General features: G+C 42.4%; 1 protein-coding gene across 9 annotated transcripts in view; it reads left to right on the top strand.

Annotated features, from left to right (window-relative positions):
• The window catches only part of kcnc3a (potassium voltage-gated channel, Shaw-related subfamily, member 3a), a 142208-nt gene that overhangs the window by 45009 nt on the left and 74699 nt on the right, over positions 1–22500 (top strand). For 7 of the 9 annotated variants that reach the window (XR_014537618.1, XM_083566923.1, XM_083566919.1 and 4 more), the window contains exons 3-4: positions 16957–17926; positions 21530–21715. Coding sequence is in view for 8 of the 9 variants with exons in the window: in XM_083566923.1 (XP_083423049.1) it covers positions 16957–17926; positions 21530–21715 (1156 nt within the window). In the remaining variant the exon portion in view is untranslated. Of the gene's footprint in view, positions 1–16956; positions 17927–18098; positions 18406–21529; positions 21716–22500 lie in introns of those variants that run through there. The other 2 variants (XM_083566925.1, XM_083566924.1) reach the window with 2 other exon arrangements.

The raw sequence follows: 22500 nt of genomic DNA, 5'->3' as shown, positions 1-22500 counted from the left end.
CCTTTCTATCCTCTTGCTGTCTCGCTTTCTCTCTTATTCTCCTTCTCTCTCTCACTCTCTGTCAATCTTATTCCCTTTCCCTCTTCTCACTCTCTCTTTCCCTCTCTTTCTCCCTCTCTTTTGCTCTCTTTTGCTCTCTCTCTCTCTCTCTCTCTCTCTCTCTCTCTCTCTCTCTCTCTCTCTCTCTCTCTCTCTCTCTCTCCCTCTCTCTCTCTCTTTTGATGTCTGAGCCACACTGCTTCATTAGATTGCATTAGCACTGAAGCACTGTACTTGTTTTCCCCTCTCTCTCTTTCTTTCGTTTCACACACTCGTTCGCGCTCTCGTTAAGTCTTGCCCGTGACTCGTGTGTATGATTTAGGATTCTCTCGTCTGGCGGATTTTCTTCATCGATTCGTAATTAAACCCTCTGTTTTTCATCCAAATGATTCTATTGATTGCTTTTGTGCTGATTCAGTGCAGCGAACTGCAAAGCACCTCGACTAATACCAATTTTCTCTGAGTGTGTGTGTGTGTTTTTGTGTGTGTGTAAAAGCAATGCATGCATGCAGTTGTGTGTATATTGGCTGCGAATGTATGATGGTGTGGGCATCAGATGATGTAGTGCGAGTAAAATGAGATGCGATGCGGAAGGTAAATGGAGCTTAGTTTTTCTTCGTTTTTATCACCACAAGCGCTGCGTCTCCGGTGCAGATTCGGCCGGGACCAGACTTTCCACCCGGACTTTCTCACGTGTATTTAACGTGTACTTTGAACGATATTTGCATTTATTAACTTGCAGTAGTAAACGAGTGACGTGGAGAGAACCCCATTTGCTGTTATAATATCCTCCACTCTTCTTTCGAGGAAAAAGATGGAAATACACAGTCAATACAGAAACGTTTTCTGGAATGTTGCAGCCAAAACATTTCCACAATGTTCTGATAACGAGGAGGATGGTTTTTCTTGTCTGTACTGTCTGTAGTGGAAAGTTGTCTTGGAGCGTTGCAGGAACGTTACAGCAAAAACATTCGCACAATGTTTTGATACTGTGGCGGAAGTACACAATCAATACAGTAAAGTTCTCTGGAACGTTGCAGGAACATTACATGGAAAACATTCCCACAATGTTTTGATAGCTTTGAGGAATTACACGATCAAAACAGAAAAGTTTTCTGGAACGTTGCAGGAATGTTACAAGAAAACCATTCCTGCAACATTCCGATAATGTTGAAACAAATTGTTATCACAGTGAATGTTTCTGTAATGGTGCACGAACGTTACAGTGAGAACATTCCTCTCAATGTTCTGATTAATTGAAAACAAATTATTACAGAAAAAGTTTCTGGAGCGTTGCAGAAACGTTACAGCGATAACATTCCCACAGTGGTCCAGAAAATGAATGATTACCACAGAAGATGTTTCTGGAATGTTGCAAGGACGTTTCGGCAATAACATTCTCAACTGGATGAGATCTCCCGTTTGGAGCATTTATATTTTATATTTTAAGCATCTCTTGGGAGCAAAAATCAAAAGTTGAAAGCGTAGATTTTCCTCCTCAGGACATCACGACGTTAAAGATGGCTTCATACGTGCCGCGGTGCAATCAGTGTATGGTAACAGGCTAATCAACACACTGGGACGTTACCTAGTGTCCTGACACACTTGTCTGTTTAATGACACCGGTATAAATAGTATCCAATGAGGTGCGTGATGAAGTCTGTCACAGATTCACTGATTGCTAACTGGAAATGAGATCCGAGACCAAAACCTAATGCTAAAGTGGCCCTCCGTTTGCGTTATATGATGTTTATGATGGCTAGAAAACGATACAATATTCATATAAACGTCTATAATTTCGTCCGCAGTTCTAGGTGTGAGTAATAAACTGTAATAAACTTTTAAAAAATTTAATTGGAAGATTTATTAAAGGAGTCTCCAGTGTCGAGTCTTTGCTTTTCCAACATTTCCAACATTCCAAAGTTTTTAGGATTTTTTCCATTAAAAGTTTTCTTTTTTATTGCAGGGCTAACCCAAATATAACGTTGCCTCAGTGTTCTGATAACGTTCTAAAGCAAACCATTAGTACAGCAGGGGTTTTAAAATACAGCAGAAATGTTTCAAAATTAGCGTTTTCTTTATTTTGTTATACAGTCGTCTTCTTTTTCTTCTTCTTCTTCTTCTTTTTTCGGCTTCTCCAGTTAGGGGGCGCCACAGCGGATCATCCGTCTGCAAACCCCCGTCACCTACATCTGCCTCTTTCAAACCAACTACCTGCATGTCTTCCCTCACCACACCCATAAAAACCTCCTCCTCGGTCTTCCTCTTTTCCTCCTTCCTGATGTCTCCATCTTCAGCATTCTTCTACTGATATACCCCATGTCCCTCCTCTGCACATGTCCAAACCATCTCAATCTCACCTTCCTCACCTTGTCTCCAAAACGTTCTACATGCACTGTCCCTCTAATAAACTCATTTCTAATCCTGTCGATTGTCGTCACTTCCAACGAAAACCCTAACATCTTCAGCTCTGCTCCCTCCAGCTCCGCCTCCTGTCTTTTATTCAATGCCACTGTCTTTAAACCATACGGTAAAAGAGAAAGAATTATAACCGCAAATGTATATTTGTAGAAATGTTACAGCAAAAAAACATTCCCACAGTGTTCTGATAATGTTCGAATATGTATTTAAGAAACGTTGCAGACACGTTACAACAACGTTCCAATGAAGTTCCAATAATATTCAAATACAGATATTCGAAATGTTGCAGGAAAGTTACATTAATAACATTCCCACAATGTTCCCATAACATTCAAATAAATATTTCTAAATTGTTGCAGGAACGTTACAATGATAACGTTACCACGCTGTTTGAATAACATTTGAATATATATTTTGGAAACATTGCTGAAACGTTCATTCTTACAGTATTCTGATAATAAATCTTACAGCGAATACGTTCCCGTAACATCCTGATAACATGGAGAAAAACAAATGATCACGGCAGATGTTTCTAGCCCGCTGTGCGAACGGTATGGCGAAAACATGCAACAAATAATTGACAGGTGTTTCTGGACGGTTGACGTCACGATCCTTGGAAGATTGCTTCTGTGCTAGAGGAATAAAACCCTCCCGCTCACATTAATAAGAAAATGATCAACGTCCTTGAATCGCTCGGCCCTGAGATCTCCACCAGGTGCTTCGTCATGCTCGGTGCTGAGTCGGCATGTGTGGCAGGAAGTGACCCCGGAGCAGGTGTTGCAGCGACACACAGACGCTCTACAAATAGTCCCCTGTGTCCTACATTTCATTAGCACACTTACACAAGTGGGTTTTTTGGACTTGGCCGGTGTACGGACTTGGTAATTTGTCAGCGTAAGGGATGCCGTGACCCTCTTCCCATCTGTTCTTACTGGTGTTGTGTTCTGCTGCTGCTACTGCTGGGTAACTGCTGATCAGCATCACTCTGGCTCTGACATCATCGCTTCCTTATCTGGTTCTGGTAAATTCCCAGTTTTGTATTTGAGACCATGCTAAACTACTACTGGTGAAAGGGGTTTGTTCTGTGGTTAAGAAGGCGGACTTCTGATCAGAGTTCAAATCCCACCACTACTGCTGGGCCCCTGAGCACATTCCTTAACCCTCACCTGCTCAGTTGTATGAAAAAGATAATTGTAAGTCGCTCTGGATAAGAGCATCTGCCAGATGCAATAAATCTGATGATGAATATATACTAGTGCTACTTTTTATTTAGCCAAATGTAATATTAAAGCTGCTACCAGTGATTTTTATAGTGGTCCCGCTAAACTTGTGTTCTAAGACCCCCTGTGAGTTCCAAAAATGTGCAAATTTTGGATGCAGCCCCTCTGGTACCCGAATTCATCTAGACATTGTCACTTTAATACAATAAGGTTTTTAAAAATATTTATGAAATTTGTTAGTGAAAACACAGTTTAAAATGTTATTTCTAACCTTCCTGAACATTCGCTGTCATCGCTGCGGATCCTCGCGAATTTTTATATAATCCGCAACTTGCTGTTAGTTAGGTTCCAAATGAGAACCCGCGAATTATCCGAGCCGTGAGTTCCGAACCGGGAATTATCAGGGGGTTCACTGTATTTATTATTTTTAGAGCATCCACTCTTCTGAGAAAATGTTCCACTATATTCTGTAGTGTGTTTCTGAAGATTTGTGTAAAATTAATTTAGCCACAAAGCTATAAGTAAAGTCAGGAACTGGTATGGCAAAGGTGAGGAGGTCTGGGGTGCAGTCAGCATTCACATTCTTCATTGGTAGCTTTGTTGTGAAGCTAACCATTATTACATTATACACAATGGACAAAATGTTCCTTCAACGTTTCAGTTGTGTCGGAAAATGAAGCATAATTGCGGCAGCTCTTTCTTCCAAACATAAAGCCTTCTCACAATACTTTTTATGAGTTGTGAAGTGAACCGTTTTTACACTAGTCGTTTTTTGACTACTGCTAGAGCCTTCCAGAGACAACGTTCTTTGACCATTCTAATGGTTATGAGACACAAACGGTTATTACAGCAGATTTTTCCAGAATATTGTCTCTCAGTTCTGAAAATAACATTTCATCCCATCATTCCTTTTAGCATCTTTTAGCATTGTGAAGCTATCTAATATTATTGCATGAATGTTACTTTAAAGTTTTAATTGTGTTGTGAAACGAACCATGATTGCAGTAGTTTTTTCTTCCAAACGTTCCTCACAATTATGAAGCAAACCATTATTACACTAGTTGTTTATAGAACGTTGCTGGAATGTTCTGGAGATACTGTTCCCGCAATGTTTTAATAACTAACATTATTACAGCAGATGTTTGCAGAATATTGCATGTCTGTTTCAAAAAATAACATTCCCTCACATCATTAGCTTTTAGCATCTTTACCATTGTGAAGCTATCCATTATTATAGCAGGAATGTTCCATCGAAAATGTTTCCTCAATGTTCCAGTTGTGTTGTGAAGCAAACCATAATTAGAGCAGATCTTTCTTACCAAATGTAATATTTCCTCACAGTTTTCATATCATTATGAAGCGAACCATTGTTACACATGTTGTTTTTTTACTGTTGCTGGAACGTTCCAGACATAACGTTCTCTCGATGTTATCATAATTTCGAGAAACAAATGGTTATTTACAGCCGACGTTTTCAGAATATTGCTTGCGGGTTCCAAAAATAACATTCCCTCACATCATGCCTTTCTTCATCTTTGGCATTGTGAATCTATCCATTATTATTGCAGGAATGTTCCACAGACAACGTTCCCTCAAAGTTCCATTGGTGTTGTGAAGCGAATCATAATTAGATCTTCCTTACAAACTGTAATGTTTCCTCATCATTCTTATACAGCATTATAGCGTTATAAAGCAAACCATTATTACATTATTATATTTTTGGAAAGGTAGCAGAACGATCCAGAGATAACGTTCATTTAATGTTCTTATAACTTTGAGAAACGGTTATTACAGTAAATCTACAGTGGAGACACATCCGTTTTTCGGGGTTGTTCAACGGTTAAGCTATTGGGTTACTAAATAGAAGGTTGGGGATTTAAACCCCAGCACCACCAAGCAGCCACTGTTGGGGCCCTTGAGCAAGGCCCTTAACCCTCCCTGCTCCAGTATCATGTCTGAACCTGTGCTCGGACTATATCTTTCAAACAATTTGGGATAGGAATTTCACTGTGCTGTAATGGACTCTTTTTCAAAAAAAAATGTATTATTAAAATTTCGAACGTCTCGGAATTGAAGAAGAATTGAGACAGTTAATTGTGTGGATTGTGTGTAGCGTGTGAAGAGCATGTTCTCTGTCTATGTTGCTGTGCTAGTCAGTTGGTGCAGTGCATTTAGTAGATTATACCAGGGGTGGAGATTCTCTCAGCTATGTGTATGTGCTTGAGTGTGTGTGGTGTTGAATACAAAGAGAGGTCGGGTGTAGTGGAGAAACAGTAGATGAAGAGAAAAGGAGAAGAGAAGCCTGGTTTCAGCTTCAAATGTCAATCCACAGAAACACGCTGTACACTTTATGACAGAGAGACAGAGTGCAGTCTCCATCCTGTCCATCACGCTGACTCCAACACCACACCACACACCTTCACCCACTCTCACTGATCCTGTCCTGGTGCTGAGTAGTGTGTGGTGTGTGTGTGTGTGTGTGTGTGTGTGTGTGTGTGTGTGTGTGTGTGTGTCTCTCTCTCTCTCTCTCTCTCTCTCTCTCTCTCTCTCTCTCTCTCTGTCTTTCTTTCTCTCTCCGTAAAAACACTGCAGTCGGATTGGTGCAGTAAATTCTTCTCCATCCCAGAGCGTGAGCTTATCAAGAAGCCTGCAGCCGGACGATACGACGTGGATGCTGTGATGAATTATGCCACAAAGCGTGTTTCCTTTTACCGTGATTACAGCGGAAGTTTCCGGAACATTGCTGGGACGTTCTTGCGATAACGTTCCCTCAATTTTCTGATAACGTCAAGGAGCAAATCATCTCTACTGCCGATTATTATATATATATTTTTTTTGTAGAACTTTGCTGGAAGCTTCTTAAATTAACGCTCCTTTAACGTTATAATAACGTAGACAAATAAATGGTTATTACAGCAGATGTTTCTAGAGCGTTGCGAAATGGTTTGGTAGAACTTTGCGGGAATGTTTCCAAATAAACGCTCCCTCAAAGTTCTGATAAAGGTGACATACGGTTTCTGGAGCATTGCGAGAATGTTGCAGTGAAAACGTTCCATCAATACTCTAATAATGTTGTGAAAAGGACTGCCTACTACAGCAGGTGTTTCTGGAGCATTGCGAGAACATTGCAGCAACAACATTCCCATTAATATTCTGTATAATGTTGAGGAAATGATTAATAGAGTGGATGTTTCTAAAGCATTGCAAGAAGGTTGCAGCGATAAGGTTCACTCAATATTATAAGAATGTGGTAAGCACTAGTTATTACAGAAGGTGTTTGTGGAGCATTGCGAGAACGTTGCAGTTATAACATTCCCCCAATATTCTGAGAATGTGGAAAGGACTGATTATTACAGCAGATGTTTCTGGAGCATTGCGAGAACGTTGCAGCGATAATATTCCCTCAATATTCTGAGAATTTTGAGGAAATTAATATTTCAGAGGATGATTCTGGTGCTTTGCGAGAACATTCCATCAATATGAGGTTGTAGCTCAGTGGTAAAGCATTGGACTCTGGATCTGCAGGTCATAGGTTCAAATCCCAGCACCACCAAGCTGCTATGGCTGGGCCCTTGAGCAAGGCCCTTAATCCTCAGTTGTAAGTTGCTCTGGATGAGGTGTCTGCTAAATGCCGTAAATGTAAATATTCTAATAATGTTGTGGAAAGGACTGATTATTACAGCAGGTGTTTCTGGAGTACTGGAGTACAATAGAACCCTATTGAGAACCTTTGAAATAAATGTGAACGCAGACTGCACTCCAGGTCTCCTCACCTCACCTACATTACTACCTGACTTTTCCAACACCCTTGTGGCTGAATGAATCTTACACGAATCTCCACAAAGTCTAATGGAACTAAAGGAATCTTCACAGAAGAGTGGAGGTTATTATTAGAGCGAATGGGAACTTAATGTGGAAATGAGGAGAACATGCAAATTTTATGATCAGGTGTCCACAAATTTTTGAAAAACACACACTGGTTTTATACACACTCCAACAAACCACCTTAACAGTTGGGTAGCCAGCAGCTAACATACGCTAAATATTGCAGTGTTTGACAGAAGTACAGAAGTTGGTTGATCTATTTTCTAATAATAATGTTCTTATTTTTATCTTGGTTTTATTGTTGTTGCTATTTGTGCGCGTGTTTATTTGTTCCTCTGTGATGATATTCGTAATCAGGGACATTACTATTTCTGGAATAAGAAACCAGCTTGCGTTCTTCATACCATTTAATTGTAATGACGTTCTTGAAAGCTGTCTGTTCCCGGCGAAGTGTCGCGCCGGCTTGTTTTCCAGACGCTCATAACATTTAGTGTAGCCGTAAAAGGTTACAAATTCCTATGTGTTGTAAAATATCCAGCTGTGGTGCTGTTCTGATCATCTGAATGAAACGATTGGGGATTTCACTTCGAGGAACATCATCAGCTATGGTCAGACGTGTGTGTGTGTGTGTGTGTGTGTGTGTGTGTGTGTGTGTGTGTGTGTGTGTGTGTGTGTGAGGGCGCACGTCCTCTCCTGCTCGTGTGTGTACACTCTCGGTCTCTCCCCGGGACACTGTGACAGCGATGAGTCAGTAATAATAATGTTTGATAACCCCAAGGTCGTATTAGATGAGGTGCAGACGTCCAGACGTCAACGCAGACGCATCACAAACACGCGGATGATTTAGCTGACTGATGCGTGCTAAGCTCCTTTCACTCTGCCTGGTTGGTGCTAATTATCTGGGTTTGGCGTGTTTGCTTTCTTCCTCGTCGTTCCAGAGTCGTTCTGTTCTTCGTCTCTTCAGGCAGGGACACTTGACAGGACTTGCAGTTAGATGACTGCACAGCCTCCATTAACGTAGCATCAACGCAACACTTTAACGGTGGAAAATAAAGGAACTTCACAGCAAATGTTTTGGAAACGTTGCAGGAATGTTCCGCAGCTAACGTTTTTCTGAATGCTGCAGGAACATACTTTTTACACTAAATACTGTTTGCATGCTTGCGTTATTTTCCCACAATAAATTTTTCCTCAATTTTCTAGTAACATTGACGAGCAGACAATTATTACAGTAGATATTTCTGAAGCGTTGCTGGAACGTTGCAGCGATAATGTTCCCTCAATATTCTGACAATTTAAAAAAAAGAACTGATTATTACAGTAAATGATTTCAAGATTGTTGCTGGAATGTCGCAGCAATAACGTTTCCTCATATTGTTGTGGGAAGGACTGATTATTACAGGTGATGTTTCGGGATAGTTGCAAGAATGTCGCAGCAATAACATTTCCTCAACGTTTCGAGGAACCCCATGTTGAGGGAACAAATGATTATTAATGCAGATGTTTCTGAAACATCTCAGGAACGGTTCAAAGACCTGAGAGACCATCTTAGGAACGTTTCACAGCCGACGTTTTTTCCGAATACTGAATAAACTTTTTTTTACTTTTTACATTAAAAATCCATTTGCATGTTTGCATCAGGTTACCAAATGAATGCTTCCTTAATGTTCTAGTAACATTAACAGATGATTATTAAAGGAGATCTTTTTGAAGCGTCACGAGAATGTCCCACGGTGTAACAGCAAATGTTTTTAAGATCGTTGCTGGAACGTCTCTCAATATTTTAATAATTTTGTGGAAAGGATTGTTTATCACAGGGAATGTTTCTGGATTGTTGCTGGAGCATTGCAGTGATAACGTTCCCTCAATGTTCTGGAAATTTTGTGAAACTGATTATTACAAATGTTTCTGGATTGTTGCTGGAACATCGTAGCAATTACGATTCCCTGAGATTTGTTCCGAGTGGGAATTTCCTTTTCCTCTGCGAACTCTCGGGGTGTGTGTTTGTCCACTTCCGTGTGTGTGCGCGTGCTGCACATGGCATGTTTACTCATCAAATCGAATCGCTCATCGGGACATTATGAAGGATGTGACAGAAAAGCTGAAGCAGTGGAGGAAGAGGACGTGTAAGAGAGGCGGATTGAACGAAAGAAAACGAGGACACTGTGATATTACGAGGGAAGAGAAAGTATGAAGAAGTGTAGGAAAGAAATGGGAATTGACTGTATCGCTATGAAAGGAATGACACATAGGAAAATCATCAAGGTCAGGGTGATAACCATAGCCCTGCTTTTTAAACCACAACCTGTCCGAAAGCGTTCGATTTTCTTTTCACCTGACCGTAAGATTTCGATATGCTTCTTTTTTAAGCATCTCGTTTCGCATCTCGAGTCTCCATTATTCATTTTTATAATAACCTCCACTTTTCTGGGAAGATGTTCCACTAGATTCTGGAGTGTGCTTGTGGAGATATGTGAGAGATTAATTCAAAGGTGAAAAGTCAGGTAGGTGAGATGATGAGGCCTGGAGTACAGTCAGTGTGAGGGATTTATCCCAAAGATGTTCAATAGGGTTGAAGGACGAAGGAAGATGTGCTTTTTACTTGTACCACATGTTCATTACAGCACAGTGAAATTCGGTCCCCTGATGTTAGGAAGCTGGGATCAGAGTACAGGGTCCGACATGATACAGTGCCCCTGGAACACAGAGGGTTAAGGGTCTTGATCAAGGACTCAAGAGTGGCAAGACATTCTAATCAGTAATCCAGAGCCTTAACCACTGGGCTTCCACTTCTAAGAGCTCTATAGCAGGAGATCTTCCACTCCAACCCAACCCAATGTATTTTAATGGAGCTGGCTTTGAGCACATAGGCAGTGCCATGCTGGAACAGGTTTGGATCTCCTAGTTCAAGTAAAGGCAAAATTTCATGTTCCCCCAACCAAAACCATCCTATACAATTGTGTGAATCAAATTTTGCGTCAGCAGTTTGAGAAAAAGAACCACATATGGCTGGGAAAGTCTGGTGTCCCAATACTTTTGTAACTGGCACCGGAGACTCTCTTTTCAAATATATTTTCTTTCGATGCACTTGTATCATCCTTAGAAAAACTACGGTATGATAAACCCAATGAGCTTTTGCTCAGAAAAAGTAGGGACCCTCTGACCAATCAGAATTGAGTATTCGATGTATATATATTCGGTATAAAGCCAATTAACATGGAGGGAATTTTTCTGTCTATCTTTCTTTCTCTATCCGTTTGCCTTCCCGTTCTGCGCCACAGCCTCTTCCACTGCACCCAGATCTGCTCTCCTGATGTGTTTTCGTTCCGTGTCGTGTGAACATGCCTAAACGCCACGTCTGGGCGATTTATAGAAGAACGTCCCGATCGTTTGTCCGAATTACATCACGGTGGATGTGATTTCTATTGCGATAGGAAATCCCTGAAGATTGCGCTGGTATTGGTGGGATTTGCAGACAGAGGATTACTGTGTGTGTGTGTGTCTGTGTGTGTGTGTGTGTGTGTGTGTGTGTGTGTGTGTGTGTGTGTGTGTGTGTGTGTGTGTGTGTGTGTGGCTGCTGCAGTCGTGTTCGGGGGGAATGTTTAAACTTGCTGCAGTCAGCCTCACAGCAATGCAGGTTGTGTTTTTACACCGAGACGAGGCTGCGGAGGAACACAGATGCTCACGTCCAACAATTTCACAGCTAAAACGCAGTTTTGTTTTGTGCGATTTGACAAAATCATCCGTGTCCACTCACACACAAGCACAAAGGTCTTTACTGGGTCTGCTGTTTGCTTGCGTACGCCGTTCCTAGTTGCCCTGTAGACATTTCCTGTTTTTTTTGTGTTTTTTTAAGACATTGAAACAGAGAAAGGAAAATCTTAAAGGAATTAGACGTGAACGGGGTCCAAGCACTGAGCTGAACGGGACGAGGGATAAGAGCAGTGTTAAAAAATATATATATAAAATTATACAGAGTCTCAGGGGAGTTTGAATGAAAGCTGTGCTGTACTGTACATCATATCGAGTCTAATCTCGTTACTAAGCAAGCTGGCATGAGAGTTCGCTCGATAAAATATGATCTATTGTAATCGCAAGGTACCGTTTTAAAGTGTTCTACAGAACGTTTAGCTTAAAACTCTGCTACTCCTCTACAGTACATTGTGAGGAATGAAATACTTTAAGGGGGGGTTTGATTTCATGTTTGTTCTGGTTTTATGAGGAAGTGGTAACTCAGAGGTAAAAGCTCAGGGTTACTGATCGGAAGGTACTTCTGTAGGTACAGGTATCGGCAAGCTGCCACTCTGGGCCCTTGAACAAGGCCCTTAAACTTTTGTGCTCCAGGGGGCAGTATAATGGCTGAACTGCTCTCTGAGCCGAGTCTCCAGTGTTGGTAACTTCAATGAAAATAAGTGGGGGAAGAAAAATCCTATTTAAGGTCCCAGCAGATGCAGTTTGGTGGTTGTTTGAACTCTGTCAAATCTTTCACTCCTCCACTCCACCAAGTTTAAACTTGAGTTATAACTTCCCCAAAAAAGTGCCCCTGGCATGGCCCGGGGCAGCACCGTTTCTAGGCAAAGGCAAACTCGGCGGTCGCCTAGGGATACCCCACTGCCCTGTCGCTGCCTTCATCCACTTTAGAAGCTTAATATACTGTAAATGTTGACATACTAGAATTTAGGCAATTTTGCAATTATTTTAAAATGTGTTTAACCTTTAAATGAAAGTTTGCAAATTATTTGTACGGTGTGGGGGTGGAATATTGTGGTGGGATGGCGGAGGGGGTGACAATCAGTATCACACCTAGGACTCCAAAAAAGGCTAGAAACGGCCCTAGCCTGGGGAACAATTCTAGTTTCACACCACTGCTCTAAATCTCCTGTACCTGCTGTGCATATCAAGCAAGACAAAGGTCTTAATGGAGTTAATGAAAGAAAGTCCATGCTTTAAAAGGTAATGCATTCGAGTCCCCGGTGTCTAAGTTTGTTGGATGCTATGTATCAAAGTTACAGGTGCGTTATGTAATGCTCCATAAACCAAAAAATGTTTTGCGATCGGTTCCAATTGGATAGTTAAAAAAAAAACATTTAACAATCCATTAACCAAATAATCACAAGCATTCCAGGGGTTGTGCGAATGTTTTTTCCGGCCCTGAAATTAGCCCCGCCTGGTCCCCCAGCAAACAGGCTGATGAGATTGTGCTCGCAGGGGAATCGTGAGATTTGAGAAAATGGCAAGAAGAAAAAAATATCTGGATGGGAGGGGCATATTCTCTGTCTTTTTGTCAATCAGAGCAAGACTAGCCAATCACAGGTGTACATAAGTTAATGTATGCAGAAGAAGGTGGATCGCGTTTTCCTCTGAATGTAGCACAAAGATACAGTGTGTTAACGGGCTTTATACAGTATGTCTCGGAGGAACAGACAAACAAAACCAGGAAGTAATTAGTCATGTGAATGTTGCTCAACTTGAAATGTAACTATAAGGGGACAAAAAGTATTCCATGTCTTCCATTCCATGCTTGTCTTATTGCTGTAGTGTAAAAGGAATAAGACAGACAAAGAAAATCCATCCTCCCTGTCGTAGATAATATTGTAATAAGTCATGAGTGCACTGGTGATGTCACTTCCTGAACTTGCACAAAAATAGAAAAGCTACACCTGAGAAGAGTGGCACAAATCTTTAACGCGAAGGTGTGTGATGGTTATGATGAATGCGTCAGGGCTGCTGATCGTTGACTCGCGCTCTCTGAGCGAATGCGCTGACTCAGCTGTCAGATGCTCTCAGACACGAGTCAGCAGGCCCCGATTATGTTCGTGATGCGAGGAGGAAAACGATGTCCATCAACTGTTCATCATCAGATCTCGTTCACTCGTTTACTTGTTTGTTCGTCTTCGGTCGATGACTTTTTCGCTGGTTACAGATTCTGCGCCTTCCGGAAAAAAATGGGCATGAGGTGAAAGTACACCCTGGACGGCATGGACAGCTCAGACGTCCGCCTCAGGGTGCTGACTTCACTCCTTTTCATCCACCTTTTTTGTCCTTGATTTTCCCGTTACATAAAAACAGCCAACAGTTTATTTTTTTTTAAGCTATTTGTCTTTCTACCCTTTTCTGCAAATCTCAGAGACACATGTGATTGGTTAATCTTGCCCTGATTGACAAGAAAACAGAGACTATACCTCTCCCATCCAGACAACAGATGGGGCTAATTTCAGGGCCAATAAAAAAATTTGCACATCCCCCCAAAAAAATGCTTGTAAGAATATTTGTTTAATTGTTGGTAATTTCATTTTAAATGGTTCCAAATTTCTGCAACAATCCGATTTAAAGAGATCAGATAATGTTTGTGTATATATATATTTTTTTAGAAATGACATACCGCAGCTCAAACTTAATGTAACTTGACATTACAAATTATTATCATTATAAACTCATATAATCATTATAAACTTAAGTACTGATTGAGGTACGCCAGCGGCTTGCACACACTACCCTTTAAAGCGTGGCCTCTTTTTCACTAATGCCATTAAGGCCTCTATCCTGCCGCTTTAAATCTTTGAACACCCCGACTGTGGATGGAGAAGACTTGCACAGCAGGTACAGGAGCTTTAGAGCAGCAGTGTGAAACGTGAATTATTCCCGGGGTCCACGTCAGCACTTTTGCGAGCCCTTAAAGGGCTATAAACAAAGGTTATTTTATTTTTAACAGCATTTTTATGCATTTGATCGATTAACACCAACAAACAGCCCTGGAATTAGAGCAGGACGTTTGGAGGAATAAACAAAAAGAGCGAACGGAAATGATCAGAACATTTGAAGCTAATATTGCCCATATTCAAAGCAACTTACATTTATCTCCTTCATGCAACTGAGCAACTATGGGGTTAAGGGTCTTGCTCAGGGACCCAGGAGTGGCAGCTTGCGATGGCTGGGATTTGAACTCACGACCTTCAGATCCAATGCCTTATCCACTGCAAGACTGATGCCCAAAAGCCAGATTTATAAGGATATGCTTTACGTGGGTTGGATGTGCGTGGAAGATCTTGAGTAACCTGCTTTAGAGCGCTGATCTTCAAACCCTACTGACCATCTTTGGGATGAATTGGAATGCTGGACGCACCCCAGGCCTCCTCATTTCACCTACATCAGTACCTGCATCATTCATGTCAAATTAAGGTGTTAAATCGTTTCCAAAAAGTTCCTCGTCTACACGGAAAGCGTTTACGTCCCTGTACTGCACATGAGTAAACAGTAAGACGTGTTTCCGTCTGGTGTTTATTTACTTTCCGGCTCATTGAAATGTTGTGGCGATGTCGAGGAACCGTCACCTGACAACAAATGGAGACCCCATCCATAATTGTTAAATAAGTCGTTCGGCATGGGATACTGATCCTTATTTCTCCTTTTAATTTCAGCCTAATTTTAGATTTTTGAAAATTCCCGGTTTTCCAATATCATAGCAGGGGTTGGGAGTCCAACAATCACTTCCTCCAAGATACCCTTTTCTACATACCTGACCTCATATGCTCCTCCCATTCAGAGAGAACAGACAGTTTTGTTCCTCCTTGTTGCTTCTCCGGATATTCGTAGGGAATTTCTGTATCTTTTCGGAAACTTTTTGAAATGCCCCTAAATGATCCGATACCATGATGGTCCCTGAGTTACGATGGTCTGAGGATTGTTCAATCCTCTGATGACGATTGCGATACCACAAAATTGTACAAATGTTTAACGTTTCACGCGGCAGGTAAACGTATGCGACGTATGCTCCGCCCTCCATGCGTGAACCTGCGGATTATAAAGTACAGTTCTGTAAATTGCTCTGTTAAATTATTGGTGTCATTGGAACGCATCTCCATCGTAGGACTTCCTGGGAATATTTTTCAAGAGATGGTGCTGCTGAATTCCAGTCGTCTAGAAACCCAGGGACATTATTACCGCCTAAAACATCTGGAATGGTAGACTTTCAAAATGTCTTTTTCATGCTACTGCCAGACGATCATTCGAACGCATTGTACTACCGAAATTATCTGGTGGCTGGATGTGTTCATTTCAGGCTTTTGGCATTCGGTATGTGGAGCTCGGGCGTATCTGGAGCAGAGAATGTATGAGAGTGACGTGGGGCACCTCGTCAGAGTTTTGAGGCCGAGATGAGATGGGCTCGTCAAAAATTAGTTCATGATAATCGGGTTGGGGAATTGCTCGATCCTCCCAGGACGCTTTGAGTCCTTCATTACCGCCGCTGCTCGTGCCATCACGAGGGGATCGACCCCGACTGCTGCTATTTGAGAAACGTCCTTAAGGACAGGACTTTTTAGGTGCTTCTGTCAAACACTTAAGCCTTTCGCTAGCTATGTGTGTGTAGTGTGTGCATCTAGTGTGTGTTTTTTTCCTACAATATGAAATGATTTTATGCATTACAAATTAGCTTTGGGGTGAAAATGGGAAAGTAAAATGCTGCACAAAAAAATTGGTGTGTGTGTGTGTGTGTGTGTGTGTGTGTGTGTGTGTGTGTGTAATTGGATTCGGGGACAGTCAGTGACAATTAGATGCTATTGATTTCAGGTGATAGGAGGAGATAAAAGACAGGGACGTGCTCACACCAGGCTGATCGATGGGCATCTCGCTGCATTAGAGGCTGACGCGACATCTCTGATTTCAGAACAGTTGCATCGCGTCGCATCACGTCACATTCCTCCATAACACTCCGCCATCTCGCTCTCTGTCACTCTAGAACTCTATCGTTCTCGCTTTGCATCCCAGTTTATCTCTCACACCATGTGTCTCGTCATAACCGTTACAAACATCATTAAAACCTTTTTATTTTATTTTGTTTTTTTTACCAATCATCATACCTTTAATTTGAAAATGCATCCCTTTATCTCCGCCTTCTTTTTCCCCCTTATCTTTTCACATTTTTCCCTTTTCCCCAGAGCTGTTTTCCTTGTCTGGGTGCAGTGGCATTTTACGGCTAATGACACACACACACACACACACACACACACACACACACACACACACACACACACACACACACACACACACACACACACACACACACACACACACACACACACACACACACACACACACACACACACACACACACACACACACACACACACACACTCGTTTTCTATCCCTATCTCAGCATCTCTCAGTCCCATTTCATGATTGTGGTATCTGGCACCCTCTGTTGGTGGAATGAAGCAACTTTCCTGGATGTCCTCTGCAGGGGAAGAGTTTCAGTGTCTCTTTGTCCCCCGTAATCGTGTAAAAAAAAAATTTAAAAGCAACATATGGGAATAATGTCCAAAATTAAATATAAAGGGTCACAATTGTCCCTGAGGTCCTGAAAGTTTCAAGAATTCATACTGAATGTAAATCCTGATATGTAGCATTTCAGAGAAGACATGCTGATGTTCGTTCTCTCTTTCTGAATCCTCAGTACGTGGCGTTTGGCTCGCTCTTCTTCATCCTCATTTCGATCTCGACGTTCTGCCTGGAGACGCACGAAGCGTTTAACACCATCTACAACCGCACCGAGAACGTGACGGTGGGCAACGTGACGCGCGAGGAGGTAGTGTTCGAGGTGGTGACGGACAGCTGGCTGACCTACGTGGAAGGCGTGTGCGTGATCTGGTTCACCATTGAGGTGTTCACGCGTGTCATCTTCTGCCCCGACAAGGCCGAGTTCTTCAAGAGCTCGCTCAACATCATTGACTTCGTGGCCATCCTGCCCTTCTACCTGGAGGTGGCGCTGAGCGGTCTGTCGTCAAAGGCCGCCAAGGACGTGCTGGGCTTCCTGCGCGTCGTCCGCTTCGTCCGGATTTTGAGGATCTTCAAGCTCACGCGCCATTTCGTCGGGCTGCGTGTGCTGGGCCACACTCTGCGTGCCAGCACCAACGAGTTCCTGCTCCTGATCATTTTCCTGGCTCTCGGCGTGCTGATCTTCGCCACCATGATCTACTACGCCGAGAGGATCGGCGCCGACCCAGGCGACCCTACCGCCAGCGCTCACACCTCGTTCAAGAACATCCCGATCGGCTTCTGGTGGGCCGTGGTCACCATGACCACGCTGGGCTACGGCGACATGTACCCCGAGACGTGGTCTGGCATGTTGGTCGGCGCTCTGTGTGCCCTGGCTGGCGTGCTCACAATCGCCATGCCCGTGCCCGTCATCGTCAACAACTTCGGCATGTACTACTCGCTGGCCATGGCCAAGCAGAAGCTGCCGAAGAAGAAGAATAAACACATCCCGCGAGCCCCGCAGCCCGGCTCGCCCAATTACTGCAAACCGGACGCTCTGGCCATGGCCACCGCCTCGCCGCACAGGATCATGGGTAACGTGCTGGGCGGCAGCATAGCAGGGGACTGCCCCCTGGCACAGGAAGAGATCATCGAGATCAACAGAGCAGGTATGTTTGTGTGTGTGTGTGTGTGTGTGTGTGTGTGTGTGTGTGTGTGTGTGTGTGTGTCACACTGCTTTGAATGTTCTGCTAAAGAAGTTACCCTATGTGGCTACACACACAGTATAAGACGTCTTTGGATGCAGTAACATAAGAGTTTCCCCTTTACTTCTTCAACTAGGAGACCCAAACCCTGTTCCAGCATGACAAAGCCCCTGTGCAACATGAAGATATGCTTTACATGGGTCGGAGTGAAAGATCTCCTGCACCCAGGCCTCATCACCTCACCTACATCAGTTTCTGATTTCACTAACATCCTTGTAGCTGAATGAATCTCACACAAAATCTAGTGGAACATCTGGCCAGAAGAGTGGAGATGATTATAACAGGAAATATTGAACGAGATGTTAAAAAAGACATAGTACATAGTAATCTTATGGTCAGGTGTCCACAAACCTTTGGCCATAAAGTGTACTTCCTGTTATCTCATCGTATTATGACTGCTGGAAACAACAAACAATGTTAATAACACAATGAGTGTGTGTGTGTGTATTAGAGTATGTCCATGAGTGTGTGTTAAGAGCTTGTAGGGGTGTGTGTGTGTGTCTGTGTGTGTGTGTGTGTTAGAGTATGTCAGTGTGTGTGTGTTTGTGTGTTAGAGTATGTCAGTGTGTGTGTGTTTGTGTGTTAGAGTATGTCGGTGTGTGTGTGTGTGTGTGTTAGAGTATGTCGGTGTGTGTGTGTGTGTGTGTGTGTGTGTGTGTGTGTGTGTGTGTGTGTGTGTGTGTGTTAGAGTATGTCAGTAAGTGTGTGTGTGTTTGTGTGTTAGAGTATGTCGGTGTGTGTGTGTGTGTGTGTGTGTGTGTGTGTGTGTGTGTGTGTGTGTGTGTGTGTGTTAATGTCAGTAAGTGTGTGTTTGTGTGTTAGAGTATGTCAGTAAGTGTGTGTGTGTTTCTGTGTTAGAGTATGTCGGTGTGTGTGTGTGTGTGTGTGTGTGTGTGTGTGTGTGTGTGTGTTTGTGTGTTAGAGTATGTCAGGGTGTGTGTGTTTGTGTGTTAGAGTATGTCGGTGTGTGTGTGTGTGAGTGTGTGTGTGCATGTAAGAACGTGAGTATGTGAATATGTATGAGATTATATGAGTATTTGTGTGTGCATTAATATGTGAGTGTGTGAGGGAGTTTGAGTGATGAGTGTATGTGAGTCAGTGTGATAGTATTTGTTGTGTGTGTGTGTGTGTGTGTGTGTGTGTGTGTGTGTGTGTGTGTGTGTGTGTGTGTGTGTGTGCGCGTATGAAAGAGTCAGTGAGTAGTGACTAAGCGTGAGTGTGATATGAATGTATACTTTTTTTTGTGAGTGTGTGTGGATAAGTGTACGAGTATGTAGGAGTACAAGTGTGCATACGTATGAGTGTGTATGAATATGCATTTTAGTGTGTGTGTGTGTGTGTGTGTGTGTGTGTGTGTGTGTGTGTGTGTGAGGGGATCCCCACAGTGGGAAAGCTGCACACTCATGGTAAATGGGGTATAAGGGACTTTTTTTTTGCGGGTCTCCACACTGCTGCTGTTTCTGCGACCTGTCACTGAGTCTCTCTCTCTCTCTCTCTCTCTCTCTCTCTCTCTCTCTCTCTCTCTCTCTCTCTATTCCTCTCTTCATCCCTCTCTCTCAGCCTACACACTGCAGCAGGTTTTATTCCTCTTGCGATTTCATCATGTGGCTTTCAGAAGAAACTTTCCCTATTGTCAGTTTAATTGGACATGTTTTGAAAGTTCAGGTGTGAACCTTTCCAGCATCGTCCTTTGTGACTGTTTTACAGAACGACTTCGATTTATCTCGTTTATAAAATATGAGAGTCGCTGAGGATTATGGGCCTTACTCAAGGGCCCAACAGAGACAGCAGTCATTTACACCACTGCATTGTTGAATTCTGATTGGTCAGAAACATAGGAGGGTTTACTGATTTTTGTACTAGCTCTGAATTCTGATTGGTCAGAAGGATGGGGTGTTAATGGATTTTCTGTACCGGCAGCAGTTCTGTATTGATGTTCTCATTCAAATTCTTCATCAGGTGGACACTACAAGTAAGGAGATTTCTTTTTTCATTACAGAAAATATCTGGAAGAAGTCTTCAGTGTCAGCGCTCTAGATTACATTCAGATGTGAAGATGTAAAACTTCAAAACTTGATGTTTCACAGTTCTTTGGAAAGTAGACAAGCCAAATGTTCAAGAGAGAGAATCCAAGGAAGCATATAGTGTATATCTGAACACGAGTCGACTTGTTCAATGGCCGTTTCAGGACATTAAATGAAACATAAATAGATTAAATGTACATAATTCTTTAATATGCAAAATATATCAATATAATGTCGAACAGCAAACTGCTGGAGTAATTATCATATTCTTATAAAACACACAAACCGTGAATGTGTTTCATCTCATATGTATCATACATGAAGAAACATTTCTTTATTCTGTTGAGTGTTTAGTTGTATTGAGGTAAAATTTTATCATTTCATTATTCAGTTAGTCGCTTCCATTTTGCAAAATGTTAACAATTTTATAACGTATAATCTCATGACTTGGAAAAAAGGATAAAGCAGACAGAAAAGGCTAACGAACGATCTTCATAATGAAGTGTTCCTTCTCAGTTTGTGGACACGTGACCATAACAATGTTATGCGTTTCTTTTTTAACTCCCTTATTTAGTCCTCATTTGTAATATATAAGAAGCTCCATTCTTCTTTGTAAGAGAAAACTCAAGTACTGATGTAGGTGAGGTGAGAAGGTCTGGGGTGCAGTCGATGTTCACATTCATTCTGAAGGGTTGAGCTCAAAGAGATCGCAGGAGATCTTCCCTTCCATGCCATGTATAGCAGATCTTCATGAAGCTGGCTTTGTGCACAGGGGCATTATCATGCTGGAACTGGTTTTTGGTCACCTAGTTTTAGTTAATGGGAAAATTTCATGCTCCAGCATCCAAAGACGTCCTGTAAAACTGTGTGGCTCCAGCTTTCTGATCACAGTTTGGTGGAAGAACTACATATGGCTGGGAAAAGCCGGGTGTCCCAATACTTTTGCTCCCTCTGCTCCAGTCTCTCCATGTCTTCCTCCGGGGTTATTTATGTAAATTGTTGAGCTGCAAGATTAAATTTGGCAGCTGCCTTGGAGGCTATAAGTACTCACTCCTCTGCGGCTTCTCTTTCTGGAAAGTCATGTGTTTCTCACATCAGCACTGTTGTGTGTGTGTGTGTGTGTGTGTGTGTGTGTGTGTGTGTGTGTGTAGAGTGGGTGTGTATATGTGTGTAGCGTATGTATAGTGTGTTTGCAGTGAAGTTTGGGTAGTGAATATGTAGTATATGTGTGCAGTGTACATGTAGGGTGTGTATTGTATGTGTGTGTTTAGTTTGTATGTAATATGTGGATAGTGTGTGTGTAGTGTGTATTTAGCGTGTATGTAGTTTGTGTGTGTTTGTATGTGTGTGTGTGCGTGTGTTGTGAGAGTAGTGTATATTGTTTGTTGTAATTGTTTGAACAGTGTGTGTCTGCGTATTTTGTGTTGTGTATCTCTCTGTCTCATCTTTGTTGCTCTGTGTGTGTGTGTGTGTGTGTGATTAGACTCGAAGCAGAACGGGGACGCGGCTAACGCGGCCCTGGCTAACGAGGACTGCCCTACAATAGATCAAGTGCTAGGGCCAGACGACAGGAGTCCGGCAACAGGGACCGGGCGCTACCCGCACGACCGCGCCTGCTTCCTGCTCAGCGCCGGCGAGTTCCGCACCACCGACAGCAATGTCAGGAAAGGTACACGCAACACATACACACCTGAACACCTCTAGCACATGTTCATACACTGCAATGCAGGTAAGGTCAGTTGCATGGCTAAGAGTGTACAATACACACACACACACACACACACAGCAGACACACAGAGGAATTTCAGTCATACTAGACCAAATATATATGCACATATACACAAACTACACAACATCCTGCAGAAGTTTTCACCCCCTTGCATATATTTCTATTTCCATTTCAACCTTAAAATATTTGAAATTTAAATGAATTTTGTTAATAATTTTTTTTCCTTCCATGTCAATATATTGGGATGTTTTATAATGGGAGGAGCACAACTCCTGTATTACTGTACACACCTCACAATAATGATGTCTGATGAAGCGTTGATAACCACACGTCGGATAAACACACAGTCTGACCCTGACCTCATGTCCTCACCTTCATGCTCATTTCACTTCCCCTTCCACGCCAACCACCCTCTCATTTGCATAACCCCACCCACATGCATAATCAATAATTCACATAGCCTCACCCACATCCCTGCTCCTAAGATCTCACTTTAAGCGCTTATATGTGAAAAATAGTGAGCTGAGGTTTATTCATGAAACACGAGTTTATTGTGATGGAGATGAACAGAGTGAATAGTTTTTACAGGCCTAACACAAAAACACACACACACACACACACACACACACACACACACACACACACACACACACACACACACACACACACTCACTCAATCATCAAATCATATCAGTATTTTCACAAACTCTGTGCTGTCTGTCTAT

The sequence above is a fragment of the Silurus aristotelis genome (assembly GCF_946808225.1).
Source record: "Silurus aristotelis genome assembly, chromosome: 17".
Taxonomy (NCBI): domain Eukaryota; kingdom Metazoa; phylum Chordata; class Actinopteri; order Siluriformes; family Siluridae; genus Silurus; species Silurus aristotelis.
The sequence above is the reverse complement of the archived record's forward strand: the minus strand, read 5'-3'. Positions and strand labels throughout refer to the sequence as shown.